This window comes from Elephas maximus, chromosome 8 (assembly GCF_024166365.1).
Source record: "Elephas maximus indicus isolate mEleMax1 chromosome 8, mEleMax1 primary haplotype, whole genome shotgun sequence".
In the NCBI taxonomy this organism is placed as follows: Eukaryota; Metazoa; Chordata; class Mammalia; order Proboscidea; family Elephantidae; genus Elephas; species Elephas maximus.
In genome coordinates this window covers 90,083,956-90,103,236 of record NC_064826.1, presented here as the reverse complement: position 1 = coordinate 90,103,236, position 19,281 = coordinate 90,083,956, and the positions used below count along the sequence as shown (strand labels likewise).

The window sequence follows — 19,281 nt, the reverse complement described above, 5'->3', positions numbered from 1 at the left end:
AGAGATCATTAAAAGGGTCTACCTGTGCTTGGTTGCCGGTGTGCAGGGGTGGGTGTGGCGAGGTCTGGTGATGCGCTGGGTGTGCGTGAAGGTGTGAATGGGAGTGATGATGGGGGTGGTTCTGCTGGTGGTGGGGCTGAGGATGAGGATGGTGTGCTGGGTGCTGGTGCTGGTGAGGGTAGGGGTGATGGGGTGGCAGTGTCTGGTGCTGATGTGGGTGCGTGTGCATGTGATGGTGCGGCGTCTGGTCCTGCCGGGAGCCCATCATTTCCATCATGTGTCCCATGGTGTTCATATTCCCATTTGACATGGCGGCAGGGTGGTGAGTCAACGCGGCCTTCAACCTCTGAAACAGAACAAAACAAGAGGGAACCACTGAGGTCAGTCATGGACACGTTAGGGGTTTCAAATCAAAATGACTCCTAGTTCCAATTCTATAACACTTTATGGTATTATTGTTAGCACTGTTTTTTTAATGGGGAGAAGGGTGCTTTTGTGTTAATTTCATATTTTCTTATATATTATGAAGGGGAAGAGGGTAACTGTTGGCCATAAATGTTAATTCAACTGTCACAGCAGCATGTGCTATCAACATTTAGACATTCTAAGAAGAGGTAATTCCTACTATCCAATTGTTCATCATATCATATTGACAGCTGAATGCAAGTCTAAACCAAATAAAAATAGAACCACTTAATACGATAGCGCCACTGAATAAAAGGCAATAGCAGACCCCCATCTGATATAGCACTATGTTTTGTAAGGGTCTCAAGAATAAATGATTTTGCCTCTTGAAAGATTTCTCAGACACAAAGAGGACATGACCTCAGATTTCAGGATGCAGAAAGGGTACTAATACTATTTGAAGGCTTCAAATCAGAATTAGTAATCCACAATTTTGGAGGCCCTTTCCATTGGTCACCATGATATTTCTCACGGTCTTCCTGATTATCTGATATTTCTCTCACTATAACTTCCCTCTGACTTTGTGACAAAAGTGAGTCAAGTAGAAGAGTATGGAGTATCGTACATCTTCACCTTCTCTAGTGGACGGCTCACACATCAATAGCCCAAATATATTGCTAACACCAGAGCATTATCCATTAGCAAGCAAGCAAACGTGCACACAAATACGGTAAAACTTGAGAAAGCCAGAACCTGTAAAAGTCAGAAACCTGTCTGAGAAGGAAAACTCAAATATTTCCCACTAAAACGAGAGAGAGAAAAGTGGTAAGACTGCTCCCTGCCAAAGGTGGAAAACTTGGGAGACCCAGAAAAACAAGGCATTCGTGTCGAGTTCCAGCTCTCACTTCTATTTGACTCTAAAGCAGGGGTTGGCAAATTTTTCTGTTAAGAGGCAGGTAGTAAATATTTTAATTGCTGAATGCTATCTGGTCTCTGTCACAGCTGCTCAGCTCTGCCGATGTAGTGTAAAACAGCTGTAGACGGTACATAAACAAATAAACATGCCATGTTTCAATACGACTTTACTTAAAAACCAGTTGCTATGGAGTTGATTTCGATTCATGGCAACCCTGTGTGTCATAGTAGGACTGTGCTCCATAGGGTTTTCAATGGCTGATGTGTTGGAAATACGTCACCAGGCCTTTCTTCTGAGGCACCCTGGGTAAACTCGAATCTCCAACCTTTCGGTTAGCAGCCAAGTGAGTTAACCATTTGCACCACCCAGCGACTCCCCAGCTTTATTTAGGGACATAAAATTTGAACTTCATATAATTTTCATATATCCTTAAATATTATTTTACTTTGGAATCTTTTTCAACTGGCCATTTAAAAAATATAAAAAAAATTCTTAGCTCATGGGTTGTACCAAATTAGGCAGTGGGCTAGATTTGGCCCACAGGCTGTAGTTTGCTGACCATGATCTAAAGAATCATCTGTAATTGGCTTAGTCCCAGTTTCTTTAAAACTGTGTTTTCTTCTACACAGTTATCATTGCATTCTGAGGGGCGCAACGTGCTAAGTACTTGGTGATACAGTTCTGCCTTGGAGATGTGTATCACAAAGAGATGACAGTCTAATTGGCAAGCTCACATTGGCTTCATGAAGTATTTACCAAGGGACTCAAAGTTCTCTCCCAATTTGCCTTCCTATCTGATCAATGAGAGCGGCGTGTGATGACAAGGAAAAAGAGGGGTTGCATTTAAATCATGATCAAAGTGACTATGCTCTATCCCTGTGCAATAATAATGATTCTCAACAGGTTAGAGTAAAATATTGATAAATACCAATTCAATTAATCAAAGCCTTTAGTTAAACATAAAGAGCCCCCACTTGTAAAAAAAAAAAAAAAGGAGGGGGTGGATGGGGAATGACAGACTGTATATTAGGTAATCATTTAAAACATTCTCTACACCCTGATTCAGTAACCGCTCAGCCCACCTGCCTTCTCTTTCATGAGCAATAGCTACTACTCAGCAGCTGCTGGTCTTCCTAGTGATAATCCTGAAGGAAAGCTTTCTGAATCCCTGGGAAAGATTAGAAGATGGGTATTGTGTTTACTACCAAACAGAAAAGTGAGCTTATACTCATCTCCAGTTTTAGAGATGACCTCACTGTTTTTATAAAAATGCTCATTATAAAACATTTAAGTAATGTTTAAAAGCACAAAGGAAAAAAGGCAGCAACAAATGGGCCAAACGCATTGTTTACACTCGGTGGGAGAACAGCATGCCCGACAACTCTGTATATGCAGATATAGAGATGGGAGGACAAGAACAGCAATTTTATAACATGGGCATCATGCAATTAAAAAAAAAAAAGCTTTATTTCAATATAAAATAAGTGAAAATTGAATGGATTTCTGGACTTTAGACACGTGTTTCTTTACCCCAAGAAAAGTTTTTATGTATCTCCAAAGTTAAGCGTGAAAAAAAAGCTATGAAAAAAGATTATGTTGAAATCATTGTTTTTTTTTAATCAGCATACTGGGCAGTATTGCTGGACTTTCTAAACTCATCTTTGGAATTTCACGATTATAAAAGTAAAATAACTGCATGTAAAAAAGAGTCCAACTACTATGAAAATATTAGGTGAAAAAGTAAATGCTACCTGTCCACCTCTAAGCCCCAGTCCCGCTCCTCAGATGTAACCCCATGGAGAGTTTCTCACATATCCTCAGACATCCCCTAAGCATTTGTAAGCATACATTCATACAAGTACTTTTTATGATACGTAGTTTGGTATTGTTTTTTTTTTTTTTTTTTGCTTTAACAGTGTATCAGACATCTTTTTAGATAAAAATAGCTAGCATTTATGGAGTACTCACTATGTGCCAGTCTTATATGTCTTACAAGTCTTAAATTACATACTCTTCCGGACAGCCTTAGGACAGAGCTGGCGAGGGGTGAAGGCAGGATTTGAGGGCAGGCATTCTGCCTCCAGAGCCTGTTCCCTGAACCATTATTCTACACAAGCTGGAGAGAAGATTCAGGAAGGTGTGACATTCACACTTGGCCAAAAACAGGAATGAATGCTATGCACATTCTCTTTATCAAAAGGAAAGGCAGAAAGAGAAGAGACTAGAGAAGTTGGCAAGAGAAGATGCTGTTGATGCATGGTCCAGCAGTAGCTCTGTGTGTGTGTGTGTGTGTGTGTGGTGTGTTATTCAGCACACACCTGGAGATCCAGATACACACACCCTTTCTGAAACTTCGTGGATGGGACATTGAATGGTAGGAATTGCCAGGAAGCTCCACTGCTGGCTGCGTGCAGTAGGAATCAACACTTATTTTTCCTCCAAAGCACGCATCTGATCAGGTCAACATATTCCTTCTCCCTGCCCCCACCTCCTCACCCTTGAGTAAAACCCTTCAGTGTAGAGAGGGGGCATATGCGAACTCTCCGTACTACCTGCTCAACTTTCTGTAAATCTGAAACTTCTCTTAAAAAAAAAAAAGTCTACTAATTAAAACGAAAACCTTCAATGTCTTTCTAATGTTCAGGGGATGAAGGTCAAAGCCTTTAATATGACCTACACCTACGCCTTGTAGGGGCGCAGCCCTGCCTTCAGGTCAGCCCCTTACTCTTCCCTTGTGGGCCACGCTGAGGTGCTTTTTAAAGTCCATGGAGAGCATCACACTCCCTCAAGACACGAAGCCCTTGTTACTCCTCCTGCCTAGAACGCTCTTTGCCTTTCTTCACATATTCTATAGTTCTCAGTTCTCCAGGCTCCTCCTCAGTAAAATTCTCCTTGGTCCTCTGGTTGAAATCAATTCCTATTGTTATATAGTCCCAGTAGGACCACAGTCCTTTTTTATGGTTCAGTTTGTAATTCCATGATTTCTAGTAAGATTATGGGTTTAATATCTGTCAATCACCCCAAATTATAAACTTCATGACAGCAGGAACCATGTTGGATTTTGTTTACTGCTAAAGTCACGGCCTTAGCACAGTACTTGGTACGTATTAGACACTGAGTTCATATTTGCGGGATGAATGGATAAAGGCTTTCTGAGGCTTATGCTGAGGATGAAGCATTTTCATCTTCGGGCGCTGTAGGTGGTTTGTATGGGAGGATGATTTTATTACTTAGCCAGGGTTAGTTGTCGGCTACGGAAGAGAAAATTGTGCAGGCCGTTGGGCGGTAAAAGTACTGTCCAAAGAGCTTCTCCCTCCACGTCTCGCCTGCCCTCTAAAAAATAGTACCAGAGAAAAGAAAACACAAAGGAGAAGAATGCACATTCATTTCACCTTGATATATTTTCCCTGAAAATACGGCACGGAAAATTGAAAAGCTGTTTAGGAGTGGGCCACCACAATTATCCCTTAAACGCTACAAACGACTTTTCCACCTTTAATTAGGAGCAAATAGAGCCTGACAAATAAATACTATACACCAGATTTTCATCTCTTCAATAATTAGCTTGTACTGTTTAGGGAAATGACTCGATGGCCTCAAGTCTATTCCTGCACCTTTCATGCCAAGACAACATAATAGTAGGGATTATAACATTCCACTTATTTATTCATTCAACAAATATTTATTGGACTTCCACTGTGTGCCAGGCACAGCGCTAGGCATATCATTTGCCCACTACCCAAAGGAAATGGGAGACACGTAAAACCAAAGCTTTTTTTAATAAAACGCTGGAAAGAAAAACACATGTTTAAGTATGGAAATGAACCTTTGAAGCACCCCTCAGCGAATGCTGGGCTTTTGGGTTTGAGTCCGCCCTCCATTGTACATTCTATTTGGAGGAAAGCAGTGAAAATAAAATGACTATCAAGCTGCTCTGCCTATGCCACATTTAATATTCTCCACGTCATTTCAAAATTGTTTCGGGCACTTCTCGAAGGCTTGAACTACTACTTCCCTGTTCCCTGGTGCCAACCGGAGCAACGGCACTTTAAATCATTAAGATACACCAGATATAGATGTGTGCACCCCACTCTTTTAAGGATGATAAATGACTAGTAAATGAGTCCAAGCTGTATTTTGCAGAATGATTTTTCTTTTTGAAGCTGAACTGTGTCTTGTTTGAAAGAACATTCTACCCACTGCCAAGAATTAAGGCAAGGGAAAGGGAAGGAGGGAAATTAATGAGCAAATAAACATATTTTTTTTTCAACCATAAAAAACCAGGGCTATTACTGAGGTGCAACTGCAGGAAAGACTAAATGATTCTGTTTACTTTCCACAGTCCTTCTACCACATCCATTTATCTGAGAGAGCAAATCAGGTGAGATAGCGAGGAGCCTGACACACAGCTGGTTTCAGTCAACGGGGGTCCTTTCCATTCAGTCTGTGTATGTTACAAGTTCCTAGTTCACAGTTCCCAGTGGGAGGGTCGGCCTGGTGCCCGGGACCAGAGTCCTGGTAAGAAACCAGCTCTCTACCTCATCCCATCCCAGCACAGCCACTGTGGTACCCACCCAGCCCCAACAACAACAAAAAACAAACCCTCTGCTGTCGAGTTGATTCCCACCCCAGCGACCCTATAGGACAGAGTAGAATGGCCCCATAGAGTTTCCAAGGAGCGCCTGGTGGATTCAAACTGCTGACCTCTTGGTTAGCGGCTATAGCACTTACCCACTAGGCCAACCAGCGTTTCCACCCAGCCCCAGCCTTTCTCTGATTTCCCTGCTTAGCTCAGTTTTGCACCATAGCACACCGTGGGAAACCCAGGTACATGCACACATCATTACCTCCTCACCTGGGGCAAGCATGTCTGCCTGCGTGAGCGTACACACACATCACACACCCACCCACACCCACCCCTGGGCATTCACCTTCTATTAACAACTCACTTAAGCCAATTAGAAACATTTGTGGGACTGTGAAAACATCCCCTCTCCATCTTCAGCCAGGCTCATGGCTTGTGCTTTTACAGACTCGGAAAGCCAAGCCGAACTAAGCATGATTTGAGATTCAGTAGGGTGAGGGGTGGGGAAAGTTGGAGCTTTCTTTCTAGAAAGGTTTTAATTATAAACGGCTGTTTGGATTTGTCCCAGAAAAGAATGTGATGATATCAAAATGTAGTGTGTCTCTTGCCACAAGTAAGAGAGTGTCCATCTAAAAACATGGCAAAATCCGTGTTCCTATTTCCTTTGGAACACAAAATGATTGCCGTTGGTGGCCTCCCCAAGGCATTGCTGTAAAATGTAATGTTTTCTTTCTTTTACCCCCAAAGCTGGCTGATCAGCAGATGTAGTCGACACAGGCTTCCTATTGGTCCAAATGGTAAGTGTGGTCAGACCAAAGTCTTCGCTGGGGGTGGGGTGGTGGGGGGGTGCTTGCAATATCAGTGATTATGGACTTGCTCTATGTATCAAAGGATTCTGAAATTCAGTCTCTGAATAAATAAAACATAACTGGTATTCAAATCCACTGAATTTAATGGCTAAAAATAGCCAGTCTGAATCACACAATGCTTCCCAAACTTGAGGTGCATGGGCAGAAGGACAGAACGATGGGATGGACAGGGAACTGTCTCCTAGTGCCTATGGGACAGTTACATAGCTTGTGAGTTTCATTTTATAAAAGAAGAAATCATTTTATTGCCCAAATTCAAGCTTGGGCTTCAGGATGTCCACTTGGAATTACTGTCTGACACCGATAGCTTGGTGGATCCTAAAATCCACACATATTTCAGAATTGTTGTTAAAATAATTAACTAAAATCATATCTGGCTTAACCAATTGGAATGAAACATAGTCCTCTCAAAGCTCTTATAATGTAATTCAACTCCTAATGGTTTCACAATTTAAGTATCCTTATGCTTCAGATTTTGGTTTTGTAATAAATCTTCAAGTAAGTTTACCAGATTAGGGTTGGGGGTGGGATGCTGTAAGACCTAAGAGGAAAAATATTCATATTATTTGTCATGTTATATCACAAAAAAGTATTAGTTCTAAAGTTACTACAAATAATTCAATTAGTAAACAACACAAAAGAATTGTATCATGAATCAATATTCTAGTCTACTAGAAGATGCCACAAGAAAATCTCACATATAGGATGGTATCCTGGGAAAGTGGAATTCTGGTAGTTCTAACATATGAGGTCCCTGGATGGAGCAAACAGTTTGTGCTGGACAGTGAACTGAACGGTTGGCAGTTTGAACTCACCCAGTGATGTCGTGGAAGAAAGACCTGGCTATCTACTTCCATAAAGATTATAGCCAAGAAAACCTTATGGAGCAGTTATACTCTGTAACACATGGGGTCGCCATGAGTCAGAATCAACTTGACCACCACGGATTAATATAGGCAAGGAAATGAATACATCTGATTTCACTTTTAAACTGTCCACTTGTGGGTATAACTTCTAAAGTGAGGTAAAACAGACCTAAGTGCTAGGTGATGCTGAGAACTTTGATGCAAAAAGTTAAACACACCCCCAGAGACAAATCTTAGCGATTTCCCTGCCAGCCTGTATATTAATATCTAAATCACATATTAATTACAGTTCTGCAAGAGTGAGCCTTCAATTTATTCTTGTTAAATGAAAGAATTAATGAGTACACATTTATAGAAATATTTTATTTCACAAATCACTATATTTCTCTGTGCCTCTTCAGCTCGGTAGCTGTTATAATTCAGCAGGATGGAGTGCATTTTAGGAAATTGCATTTTCGTGACTTTCAGAACAAACTGCTGTTCTGAGAGCCAGAGTGAGTCTCAGTTCTACTATAAGACACCTTTGTTATTGTTGATGGGAAACAGATTGCCAGGTCTTTCTCCCGCAGAGCTGCTGGATGGGTTTAAACTGCCAGCCTTTCTGTTTGCAGCCAAATGCTTAACTGTTGCCCCACCAGGGCTGAACTTCAGGTCCCCAGATAAGTAAACCACTTAGATTCCAGTGCCATAATCTACCTAACAAATAAAAGCAGGACCCTTAGCTACTTAGAGCCCTGATGGCACGGTGGTTAAGAGCTTGGCTGCTAACCAAAATGTCAGCAGTTTATATCCACCAGCCGCTCCTTGGAAACCCTATGGGGGCAGTTCTATGGCAATGGGTTTTTGGTTTAGCTACGTAGTCCATCAGAGAAAGCATCTGAGTTAATGTCCACTGAGTGATATAAATCTATCTGAGAAGTGGACTGCATGAATGTATTTAATAATGAAAAGTCATTGTTGCAGAGAAATTTAGAAGGCAAACAGAAGACTCAGGGTGAGAAGTCTTGACTTTAAAGCCTGGGTGAGCCACCTTGGGAGATCATTTAACATTCCTGAGCTTCAAATTCCTCTTCTATGAAATGGGGACATTCATACTTGCCATGTCTCTTTCACATGGTCCTGGTAATAATATGGTGGGGAACAGTAGAAACCCTAAGTCTATATAACATTATTAGTGGGGCAGAGTGGAGTTGCTTTGTGTGGGTGTGGGTGTGGGTGGGGGGCGGAAGAGGATTAATATCAACTTTTGATTAAAAAAATAAGGAAATCAGCAATTAAAGACTTTTTTTCTTAGCAATAAAATACATTAGTTTTATTTCAGGTTTGTAAAAATTAAAAAAAAAGCAAAAGAAGATTCTCTTTTCTTCTAACAGGGTGCTCCTAGAAACTCCTGATATTATCTGAGAATTACTGATATTTCATTATGATGTCACCTTAAGTGAAATACTGTATTAAAAAATAATAAAGGCCAAAAAGATGCATTTTACCTTAGAATGGCTGAAGTCAATGCCAGGTTTTTAGTATTTGTCTCTGATAGATAATAGTACCCTTCTGTAATGGACTGAATTGTGTCCTCCAAAATGATTTGCTGAAGTCTTAATCCCCTGTACCTGTGACTGTGACCTTGTTTGGAAATAGAATTTTTCTTCTGTTATCAGTTAACTTAAATGAGATCATACTGGAGCAGGTTGGGTCCTAATCCTGACCCCTTCTGAGTAGTGTCCTAAAAGAGTCACACACGTGGGAAGACAGATGGCATATAACACAGCAGCAGATGCAAATGTATCTCCAAGCAGCAGAGGGACGCCAAGGGTTGCCAGCAGCTGCTAGAAGCTAGGAGGAAGGCACGGAACAGCTCTTCTGGAAGGGCCTTCAGGAGGAATCGTGGCTGATACCCACTTGGACTTCTAGCCTCCAGAAAGCTGAGAAGATAAGTTTCTGTTCTTTAAAGCCATCTGCTTTGTGGTATTTTGTTATGGCTCCCTTAGGAAATGAAAACACCTCCTTCTCCTCCAACTGTGTCACCTTCTAGCTGGCTTAGAACTAAGGAGAAAATGTGGAAGCTATGGCCATCAACTGCGTATAACACAAAGCTAGTGGGAGTGTTAAATACAGTGGATAAAGAATCAGAACCGAAAAAGATCTTGGCAGACTAGCATCCAGAAAAGGATCTAATAAGAGAAATTTTAACAGAAGTCAGCGCAGCATCTTATGCTTGGTTAAAAACCAAAACAAACGAACAAAAAACCCCTACTGCCCAAAGACAATGTAGGGGAGATGTAGCTCGGCAATAAAGCACACAGATACATGCACGCACACACACCAGAAGGATGCAGGGATTTTATTTGCCTTTGTAAAGCATCATTATGTAATGCAAGCCTCAAAACAGCTGATACGATTTTTCGGCTGCATTTATAAAACTAGATCAGAGAACTTAGTGCAGGTGAGGTGAGGGCCCTGCTGTCCTCCACACAGGCCACCATGTGTGCCATACTAGTCCATGGTCTTCCCCCATAGCCCTCCCTCCCCCCGGCCCCACCACACAAAGATAATGTCACATCACTTTTAAAGGATGTTGGATTCCTCTCTAAGGAAGTATCCCAGTTCCCAGCTCTGATGGACATGCATGCCGTATCCTTTTCCCTGCTATAGCCTTGTGCTGACCACTGTTGTATTTACATATCTTGGCATATCTATCTTATTATTTCTAAAATGTGTTCATTATTATTATTTTTTTAATAGCAGATGAAATGATCCACCCAGTTGAGTTTAATTTCTGCATAGATGGTGGCGGTGGCGGTAGTGTGTGTGTGTAGGGAACGGGGCTGGGCTGAGTGTCTATTAAGGATGGGTATTAAGTGTTCAGCTACTAACTGAAAGGTTGGTGGTTTGAACCTGCTCAGAAGCTCCTCCGAAGAAAGTCCTGGCCATCTGCCCCCACAAGGTCATTGCCTTGAAAACCTTGAGGAGTGCAGTTCTACTCAGCAACACATGGGGACACCGTGAGTGGGAATCAACTTGATGGCAACTCATTTGGATTTTAATAAGGGAGATAGAAAGCAGGTGATTCTTATGGGTCCCCTGGAAATCTTGTTAAACTGTAGATTCTGATTCAGTACCTCTGGGGTGAAAAGGCAAATTGTCAGCAGGGGGTCTAACTGAAATGAAAGGGTTCAAAGCCCTGATAAAAAGGGACAGGAGGAACCACCTGTCAAGTATCAGCTTTAGTTAAAGAACTTTTTCTTGGGTCTTATTTTCTTAGTCTACCAATGTCCTCCTAGCCAGGTGAGATACAGTTTTAGGGTCTCTTGTTCTTTCAGGTCACTGAGCCCCTTAAGCACTCCAGGATGATCCTGGGCAATGATCTGGCCCTAGCAGATATTATACCCTCCTGGCTGGTTTCCCTGGCGGTTTTAAAAGTGCTGAACACACAGTGGGCTTCGCATAAATATTTGTTGATTGCCCGCCTGCCTGCCGCCTGCAAGTCTCGAGGAGTGGTGCCTACCCATGTAATGTCTTTGAAGCCCTGGCCTATAATTTTCTCCACAGAAAGAACACCTTCTGGTGGTGACTGCAGGGAGAATAATGCCCTTTGTCTTGCTAGCACACAGTCCTCACCCCTAAAAACCCAGCACCTGCAAGCCTGGGTAATTTTAGGTGCAGGCTTATTTCCTGATTTTACATAAGAAGAGAGTTCCATTGGGAAAAAAAAAAAAAATCCCTTGTTATTTTATTTCGGATGAGCTCCGCCGACCTTTTGGTTAGCAGCTGAGCACTTTCAACCACTGAGCCACCAGGGCTCTTCCAATCAGAAACATATGTCGTAACATATGTTAGAAAAATCCATATGAACCATCAAAAACTTTGCATTTATAACTCACTATGGAAAATCCATGCTCATGCAGCATTATGGTTGGGATTTCAATTGCACAGAAGGCAGGAAATTCAGAGTTCAAATCCCGCAGCAAACTTCACTCCACATGTACATCATGGGGCCTTGCCTGAGTAGGGTGACATAAGTATTTGGCAAAAAGTGGTGCCATGAATGGCGATGGAAAGGATTTCTCCTCAGTGCTACTTTCCCCACAATCCCAAGCAAGATGGAAAGTGAGCAATTCAGCTACAGAAATTCGTACCCTTTTGAAGACACAGCAGTCCTTTGGCATGTGCTTGGTGATCACCATGATGAATGATCCCACTGTAGCGCCTGGTGCAGGAGGTCTGGGACTTGGTAGTGGACTGCTCGGGTGGAGCAGCCAGTCACCAGCACATCACCCGGCTCTCAGTGGATCATTCCCCACACCCTTCCAAGGGCAGCTCTGTTGAGTGGGCAGTGCCCCCACCTCTCTCCCCAGAGGCCATCTCTCAATAACACAGATGCTCAAGCTTCTGAATCTGAAGGTTTGATTAATAGGCCTTGACGGGGACTTAGGAAGGGCCTTCTCTGAACACATCTCTGCCTTGTCCATGGGAGAGCTGTCTAAGACAGCTGTTCTATATTGTCACCTTCTGGCTTTAGTCCAGTCATTGGGAGTAGGCAAGATGTGTGCCATTGTGCCCCTGTTCAAAGACATTGGGTGCTTTAGCAAAGGAGACTTCAAAGGTTTTACACTAAGGACAAGTCTCCAGGTATTTCTAATTATGGGCTTGTAGACTGTATGGAAGAATAGGTTGTTCTGGCCTTTGGTATCTGTACCCAAGTCTAATTTAACATGTTCTATGTGTGTGAGATGGAAACCCTAGTGGCGTAGTGGTTAAGTGCTACAGCTGCTAACCTGAAGGTTAGCAGTTTGAATCCACCAGGGGCTCCTTGGAAACCCTATGAGGCAGTTCTACTCTGTCCTATAGGGTCGCTATGTGTCAGAATTGACTCGATGGCAGTGGGTAGTAATAGTAGCAGTAGTAGTAGTATGTGTGAGATGAGTCCAGTCCTGTATTCTCTTCTTGATAAAATGGTAATGGCACATTTTGGTTCTCTATGCTATCCCTGGTCTCTGGGTCTAATCCCATGCCTGAGTTCTCTAAACTGTGTCAGTACTCAACACTGATGAGGGAGGAGGTATGCAGGAAGGAATAGAGAAAGAGAGATAGATAAGGTGAATGCAGGAAGGAATAGAGGAAGATAGATAGATAGATAGATAAGGTGAATAGACAGATAGATAGGGAATGTGAATAAGTCAGTGTGGAATATGCCCTGATTCTTAAGAATCTACTCAACGACTTTTAACTTCTATCGCTGGCTTAGAAAAACGCTTGGAGTCTGCTAGTCTGTTAGAGCTTATAGTCATTAGACCAGTAGACTGATAGCCAAATTCACTTGCTGTTATGGTGCTACTGTGCTGTTAATGAAGAGTTCCAGGTCTGCCTGCGGGTGGCCTGGATTATATGGTGCTCAACTCAGCAATCATTTGACAACATGAACAGCATGTTTATAAATAGCCCCTGGGCTCTGGGCACATGGATAATCCACGGTGCCACTTGTCAACTGTTTGGTCTCACTGAGCAGGAAGAACCTGTAGAAACCTCTGAGAGATTTGGGATGAAGGATAATCATTGTTAAAAGCTTCCGTCGCAGCATTAAAAAAAAAAAAAAACCCAAACCAAACTCGTCGCTGAGTCAATTCCATTCCACAGTGATCCTGTAGAACCGCTCCAAAGGGTTTCCGTAATCTTTACGGAAGCAGACCGCCACATCTTTCTCTTGCAGAGGAGCTGGTGAATTCGAACAGCTGATCTTTTGGTTAGCAGCTGAGTTCTTCACCATTTGCACCACCAGGGCTCTTTCTAGCACAGTATAGTTTTTGGTATTTTAGGCAGACCACAGTAGACAGAATAAAGCTGTGTTGGGGAAGCTGGAAAAAACATAATTTTTTTTTTTTTTGCATGTCTATACTGAAAAAAGTATTTCAAAAAGGAGCCATTTCTACTTTCTGAAAGATCTAGCCACTTGTGTGTGTGGTCAGTCACACTTTAAGGAGAGCTTTTGAGTTATGCCCAAGAAGACGCTCTCTCTGAGCATTGCTAACCCCCCAAATGAGGAATAATTGCCTTCTGAGCTGAGCTGCATCCAAGTCATACTGCCTCTTGCCCACGCTGGAAAAATGGCTCCATTGACAACCAGGTGTTGAAAAATACCAAGTATTCTATGCTCCTTTTTTTCAGGAAGTATGGCAATCAGAATACATTAAGTATTTGGCATATTTTGACAGTAGAATCACAGGCCCTTGCTAAGCTCTTTTACCTCCTTGTTTCTATCATCTCCATGGTGTTCAATTCCATAAACCAGAGGTCGAAATCTACTATTTTACTGCCTACAGCACAAGTAATGGGGGCGGTGGGGTGGGGAGTGTGGAACCATCTCTTTAAATCACATTGTCACAACTGAATACCATTCTAAAAATGCCAAGTAGAAAGCTTTCCGGTTGATTTATTAATTGAAAGTAGTCTCTCTAAGGATTTTTCTTCTAACAAGCTTAAGATATCATTTTCATGATCTATCTTTTTTTTTTTTTAATCTTCTTTTCCAGCCCAAGTGAATTCTTTTCTGACTCCAAACTTCTCCCAAGCAACTGCTCACCAGGGACTGACAATAACATAGTTGCCTGCCCTAAATCAGTACCTTCCTTCTAGAGAGGGCAAAACTCTGCAGATACGAAGCCTAGGGAGTAGCTGACAAATATCATTCCCCACCTTTTGGAGATGTAGAAAATTTCTGTGAAGAAATGTTTAAGTCACTTCCTTGGGAGTCAGTGAAGAAAAGGGGTTTGAACCTCAGTGTCAGTCCCTGGGTGGTGCAAATGGTTAACACACTCAGCTGCTAACTGAAAGGCTGGAGGTTCAAGTCTGCCTAGAGCTGCCACTGGAGAAAGACTTGGCAATCTACTTCTGAAAAATTAGCCATTGAAAACCCTGTGGAGCACATTTCTGCTCTGACACACATGGCGTTGCCATGAGTTGTTGTCAACTTGATGGCAGTTGGTTTACTGGTTCTTCTTTGGGGTTCAGCCTTCTTGGCCTGCCAACTTCCTGGTTAGAGCTAATGGAGAAGGCAAGAAGGAAGGAAAGAAACCAGGAGAGAAAGGAGTAGAGAAGAAATAGAGGAGAGAAAGTAGCAAGAGAGAAAGCAAGTCAGCGCTGGCTGGAAGTAGAAAACATACTCTACCCCACATTTCTGATGTTAATTAATTTCCAATGATAAGGCAGAATAGCTGTAAAAGAGTTGTGAACATGACTCAAGGCATCCCAAACTCAAAACAAGCTGAATTCCCTTTTTTGGTGAATTGTCCACTTCACCCTAGTTTCCAGATAGATTTATCACCAAAGGGCTATTATCAAGTGGTTTCTTCCTTTCACCATAGGCCAGTAAAAGAGAGTCTGGATTTAGGGTGGCATATAAGGATGGAATTGTATCCTGCAGGGTGTGTGTATGTGTGTGTGTGAATAAAATTATATATAGCAATTGTCCCACTTCTGTAAAGTTTTCAAACCATGTGTGGTTAACCAGAAGCTAACAAAATGGTTAACCAAATGTGTCAACCACTAAGCCGAGTGGAAATAGTGATGGCAGTTCCAGGGATGGGAAGCTCCTCTCCCAGTTCTGTGACATGTTCTGACCAAGAACCAGCATGACTTTCACGAGGCGTCGTGTCTAAAGGACAGATCTGGGCTACAGAGCTCCCATGGGTGAAGCCTGGCATAGCAGAAGAATTTTCTGCACTTAAGGATGCTTCTTGTACAAGGCAGAGGCTGCTGCATTGGGGATGGATGGAAGCATTTTCTCCAGCATGTCCACACTGTGTGAGCTCACCACGTGGTTTCGGTGTAACTGACGGTGCCAATACCATCTGAGCGCATGTCTTTTTAAAGCAGAAGATGGATTGTTATCCTTGGTACCATTTCAGTGCCTGCTATTTCTTTCCATTTCTTTAGCTCAAAAGTATCCCTTGATTTCCTTCCAAAATCCACTCACTAGGGGAAGTATATCATTATTAATCTTCCTTGGTGGGACATCACATATTATATGCTTTGTCAAAGAGGACAACTGTCCATAGTCAAATCCTACCTTATGACAGTTAGGTAAATTTGCAATTTTGAGTAGGACTTTTTTTTAATGAACTGAATTGATTTGTACTATTTAGTAGCTCAAAATCCTTCCTGCGAACAGAAAGAATATATGCTAAAATTCGATTTGTAAACAAAGAAATAAATATTATACTCTTCCGCGATCAGTCCCAACGACTTTGCTCAAGTAAATAACATTATTTAAAAAAAAGGTCTTTAAAGCAGATTCCAGCAAAAGAAAATACATCTAAGTTTGCTTTGATTCATTCTGTTCAAAATCTTAAATTCAGGCTGGTACATAGCATTGCTTCTCTCAGTATTCTTGGATAGAAGGCTGGAGAGATCTGGACAGAGGGGAAGTGGATGGAACCAGGGGCCAGTCCTCATTCTTTTAAGACTCTTTCTTTTATCACCCCATTAAAAAAAATACAAAAAACTATTTTCAGCTTTTCATTTAAAGACAGAATGTGTGTACCACAGGATGAAAATCTGGGACTCTAAGGAGTGTGTATTCTTGATTCATCCTGATTACACTAATGTATATCACTATATCAATCTACTTTCTGAAATAACAGTTGCCTTTCTCTTTGAGTCCTGATTAGGTACCTTGGTTTCATATGCAGAAATGGTAATCCCTTTGAATGCACTCTTATTCTTCCAAGCTCTCCGCTTAGTTTTAACCTCTGAAAGCATTCAGAGCTCCGTAACCAAAAAAAAAAAAAAAAAAAAAAACCAAACCCATTGCCATTGAGTTGATTCTGACTCATAGCGACCCTACAGGACAGAGTAGAACTGCCCCATAGAGTTTCCAAGGAGCACCTGGTGGATTTGAACTGCCGACCTTTTGGTTAGCAGCTGTAGCTCTTAACAACTATGCCACCAGGGTTTCCAAACTCTGTAACATCAGTTGTCAATTAATTTATTATCAAAATGATACCACAACAGAGAATCTTTTACCCAGTTGCAGTACAGTGAATTACTTAATATTGCCCTTCTAGCCTTTTTTTTTTTTTTTAGCCATGGTCTTTGTGTCTCACACACAATGATTGAATGGGACTATGCAAATAAGATACATGGAACTTGTGATGGTTGGGGTTATGTATCAACATGGCTGGGCCATGGTTCTCGGTATTGTGTGGTTGTCCTCCATTTTATGTGTTGTGGATTCTGACCTTTACATGTTGATGAGGCAGGATTGGTGTAATGTGTCTTTGGTCAAAGCCTTGCAGGAGGGCTGACTCAAGCCCCATCCTTACTAAAGTTACTTCCTTCCCTGGGGTGTAGCCTGCACCTAAGGTACACGTGTGTGTTCTAGTGAGGCTTTCTCTCTCTCTGCATCTGGATGCCCAGTCTGGTTTGTGATCAACTGACGTCCCCAGAGATCTGCTGTGTGACCTGCCGATTCTGGGATTTGCTGGCCTCCACAGCCTCTTGGCCCAGCGCCCTATGGTGTGACCTGATTCACCCAGCTTCCACAGCCTTGTGAGCCAGCAGACTGTGGTCTGAACAGTCAGTTTGGGTTCGTCAGCTCCGGCAGCCACGTGGGTCAGGAGAAGCCTACACCTGACCCACAAATTTGGGACTTGCCAGCTTCCACAACCCTGTGAGCAATTTCCTTTACATGGGTTCATGAGTTCTGCGAGATGTTGCAGCGAATTAGGGAACCCAAAGACAGAGGGAGAGTGCTGGGGGGAGAGGGAGTAGTTGACGTTAGAGATGATGGAGTGGGACAGCAGCTTGGAAAAGTTGGACATTTGGGACATCCTTAACCTCCACCTCATCGGAACCAGCTTTGTGCTGAACCTTATAAAAGAAATGATTCGTTTACCAGTGCTAATAACGAGTAGTGCTTCTAAAGCATTTGCCATTAGAGCTAAGACACCCCAGTGAGGAGGTGGATATGGGATTAGGAGATACAGTGCAGCACTGAACTGTTCGATTTCCTTCTAAATGACAATACCTACTGGGGGAAGAGGCAAAAGCCCTCATGTAAAGTCAACTGTGGTCATTTGAGGATTTAATGGTCACAAAATAACAACATATAAAGTCTACAAATCACATGAATTGGACCTAACAATTGCATTAAATGATTCGTGAATTTAGATTTAATACTGTTCTGAATTTCAAGGCTGGTTCAAGGAACACCAGTAAAACATCAAAGGTCAAAACAGATACAATGTGGTACTAGTGTCTATAGCAACAGATATAGGTGGATTCTGTTTATTCTGAGAAAGAACGTCGTCAGGACAACTGAGTGAAACATTTCAAATGAAATTTAAAGTCATACTCCTGAACGCATTAGGAAAAAGAGTAAGGCTACCGTTTTAGGGCGATTAACATGTCAGATGCTCTTCTGAGATTTCTACATTCCATGTCTCCAAAATATATTCCAATTTAGAAATACAGAAGGCTTAAACTTGCCGGACTTTCACTCTTCTACGCTCTTGGGGAGCGTGGGTGATGTACAGACTGGCCTTTGATGCCTTAAGACTGGTCATTAAATGTTCCATGACATTCTTTTTTAACCAGAATAGGGTTTGAATCTGGCTTCTCTTCAGCAAGGGTAATGGCAGCCTCCCACCCGAAGATTCCTTCTACCATTCCAACTGGCAAACACTTGCCCTTTCCTGCCCTAGAATAGGAATCCTGCAGAATGACTGGCTGAGCACGGCAGCTCCTCACTCTCCATTTCCCTGGTGTTTGAGGGGAAACCGTTCACTCTTCTAACACACACCGAACGCTTACTCTGTGCACAGTAAGAGATACCAAGACAAAGACGATACTGCCCATTTCCAAAGAGTTTGAAAACTAGTAGATTCTGTATGTGACACTACAGAGAAACGGGCTGTTTCTAGTGGGCTATTTTTTTAGATCAGGGTTAGATTGCTCTAACCTGCATTAAACAGATACTGCAGATGCCGTGGGGCACCAGAATTCTTAGGTTGTGGGAGAGCAAATATATGTAGGTAACCCTGGGCCTAAGCTTTTAATCATAACCCAGTGGTTCACAAGCAAGGGTGATTTTGTCCACCAGAAGACATTTAGCAATATTTGGAGACATTATTGGTTGTTACAACTTGGGGGAAGGAAGAGTTTCTACTTACATCTAGAGGCTAGGGATGCTGCTTAACACCCTCCAACACACAGGTCAGCATCCTACAACAAAATTATCCCACCCAAATGCCAAAAATACTGAGGTTGAGAAATCTTGCCTTACCCTGACTCTTGGGCTAACCAAACTATGGCTAAATGGGACGTATCTATAAGATATTCATTTTCTTTGAAGGGAGCCATTGTGATATGGGTATTAACTGTATCAAAAGCCAACTAAATAACAAAGCATCGTTGTGACATTTCCTCTCTGTCCTCAATTGAAATTCATCAATCCCTTCTGTTTTCTATAATCATAGGCTTTAATAGCTGGAAGAGTTTTGGAGCCAAGCTGGCCCAAGCCTATTTTATCTCACAGATTACGAAACTGAAGGTCAGTGAAATTAAGAGCCATCTGTGATTACAGGGGAAGTTCAAGGTCCAAGGAGGATTAGAATCCTTGCCTCCTGACTGTGGTGCAGGCTTCCT

At 42.2% G+C, this 19,281-nt stretch overlaps 1 protein-coding gene across 7 annotated transcripts in view; it reads right to left on the bottom strand.

Moving 5' to 3' along the window:
• CREB5 (cAMP responsive element binding protein 5) overlaps positions 1-19,281 on the bottom strand; it is a 471,478-nt gene that overhangs the window by 22,103 nt on the left and 430,094 nt on the right. For all 7 annotated transcript variants that reach the window (XM_049894543.1, XM_049894546.1, XM_049894547.1 and 4 more), the window contains one exon: positions 23-346. In XM_049894543.1, coding sequence (XP_049750500.1) covers positions 23-346 — 324 coding nt within the window. The remainder of the gene's footprint in view (positions 1-22; positions 347-19,281) is intronic.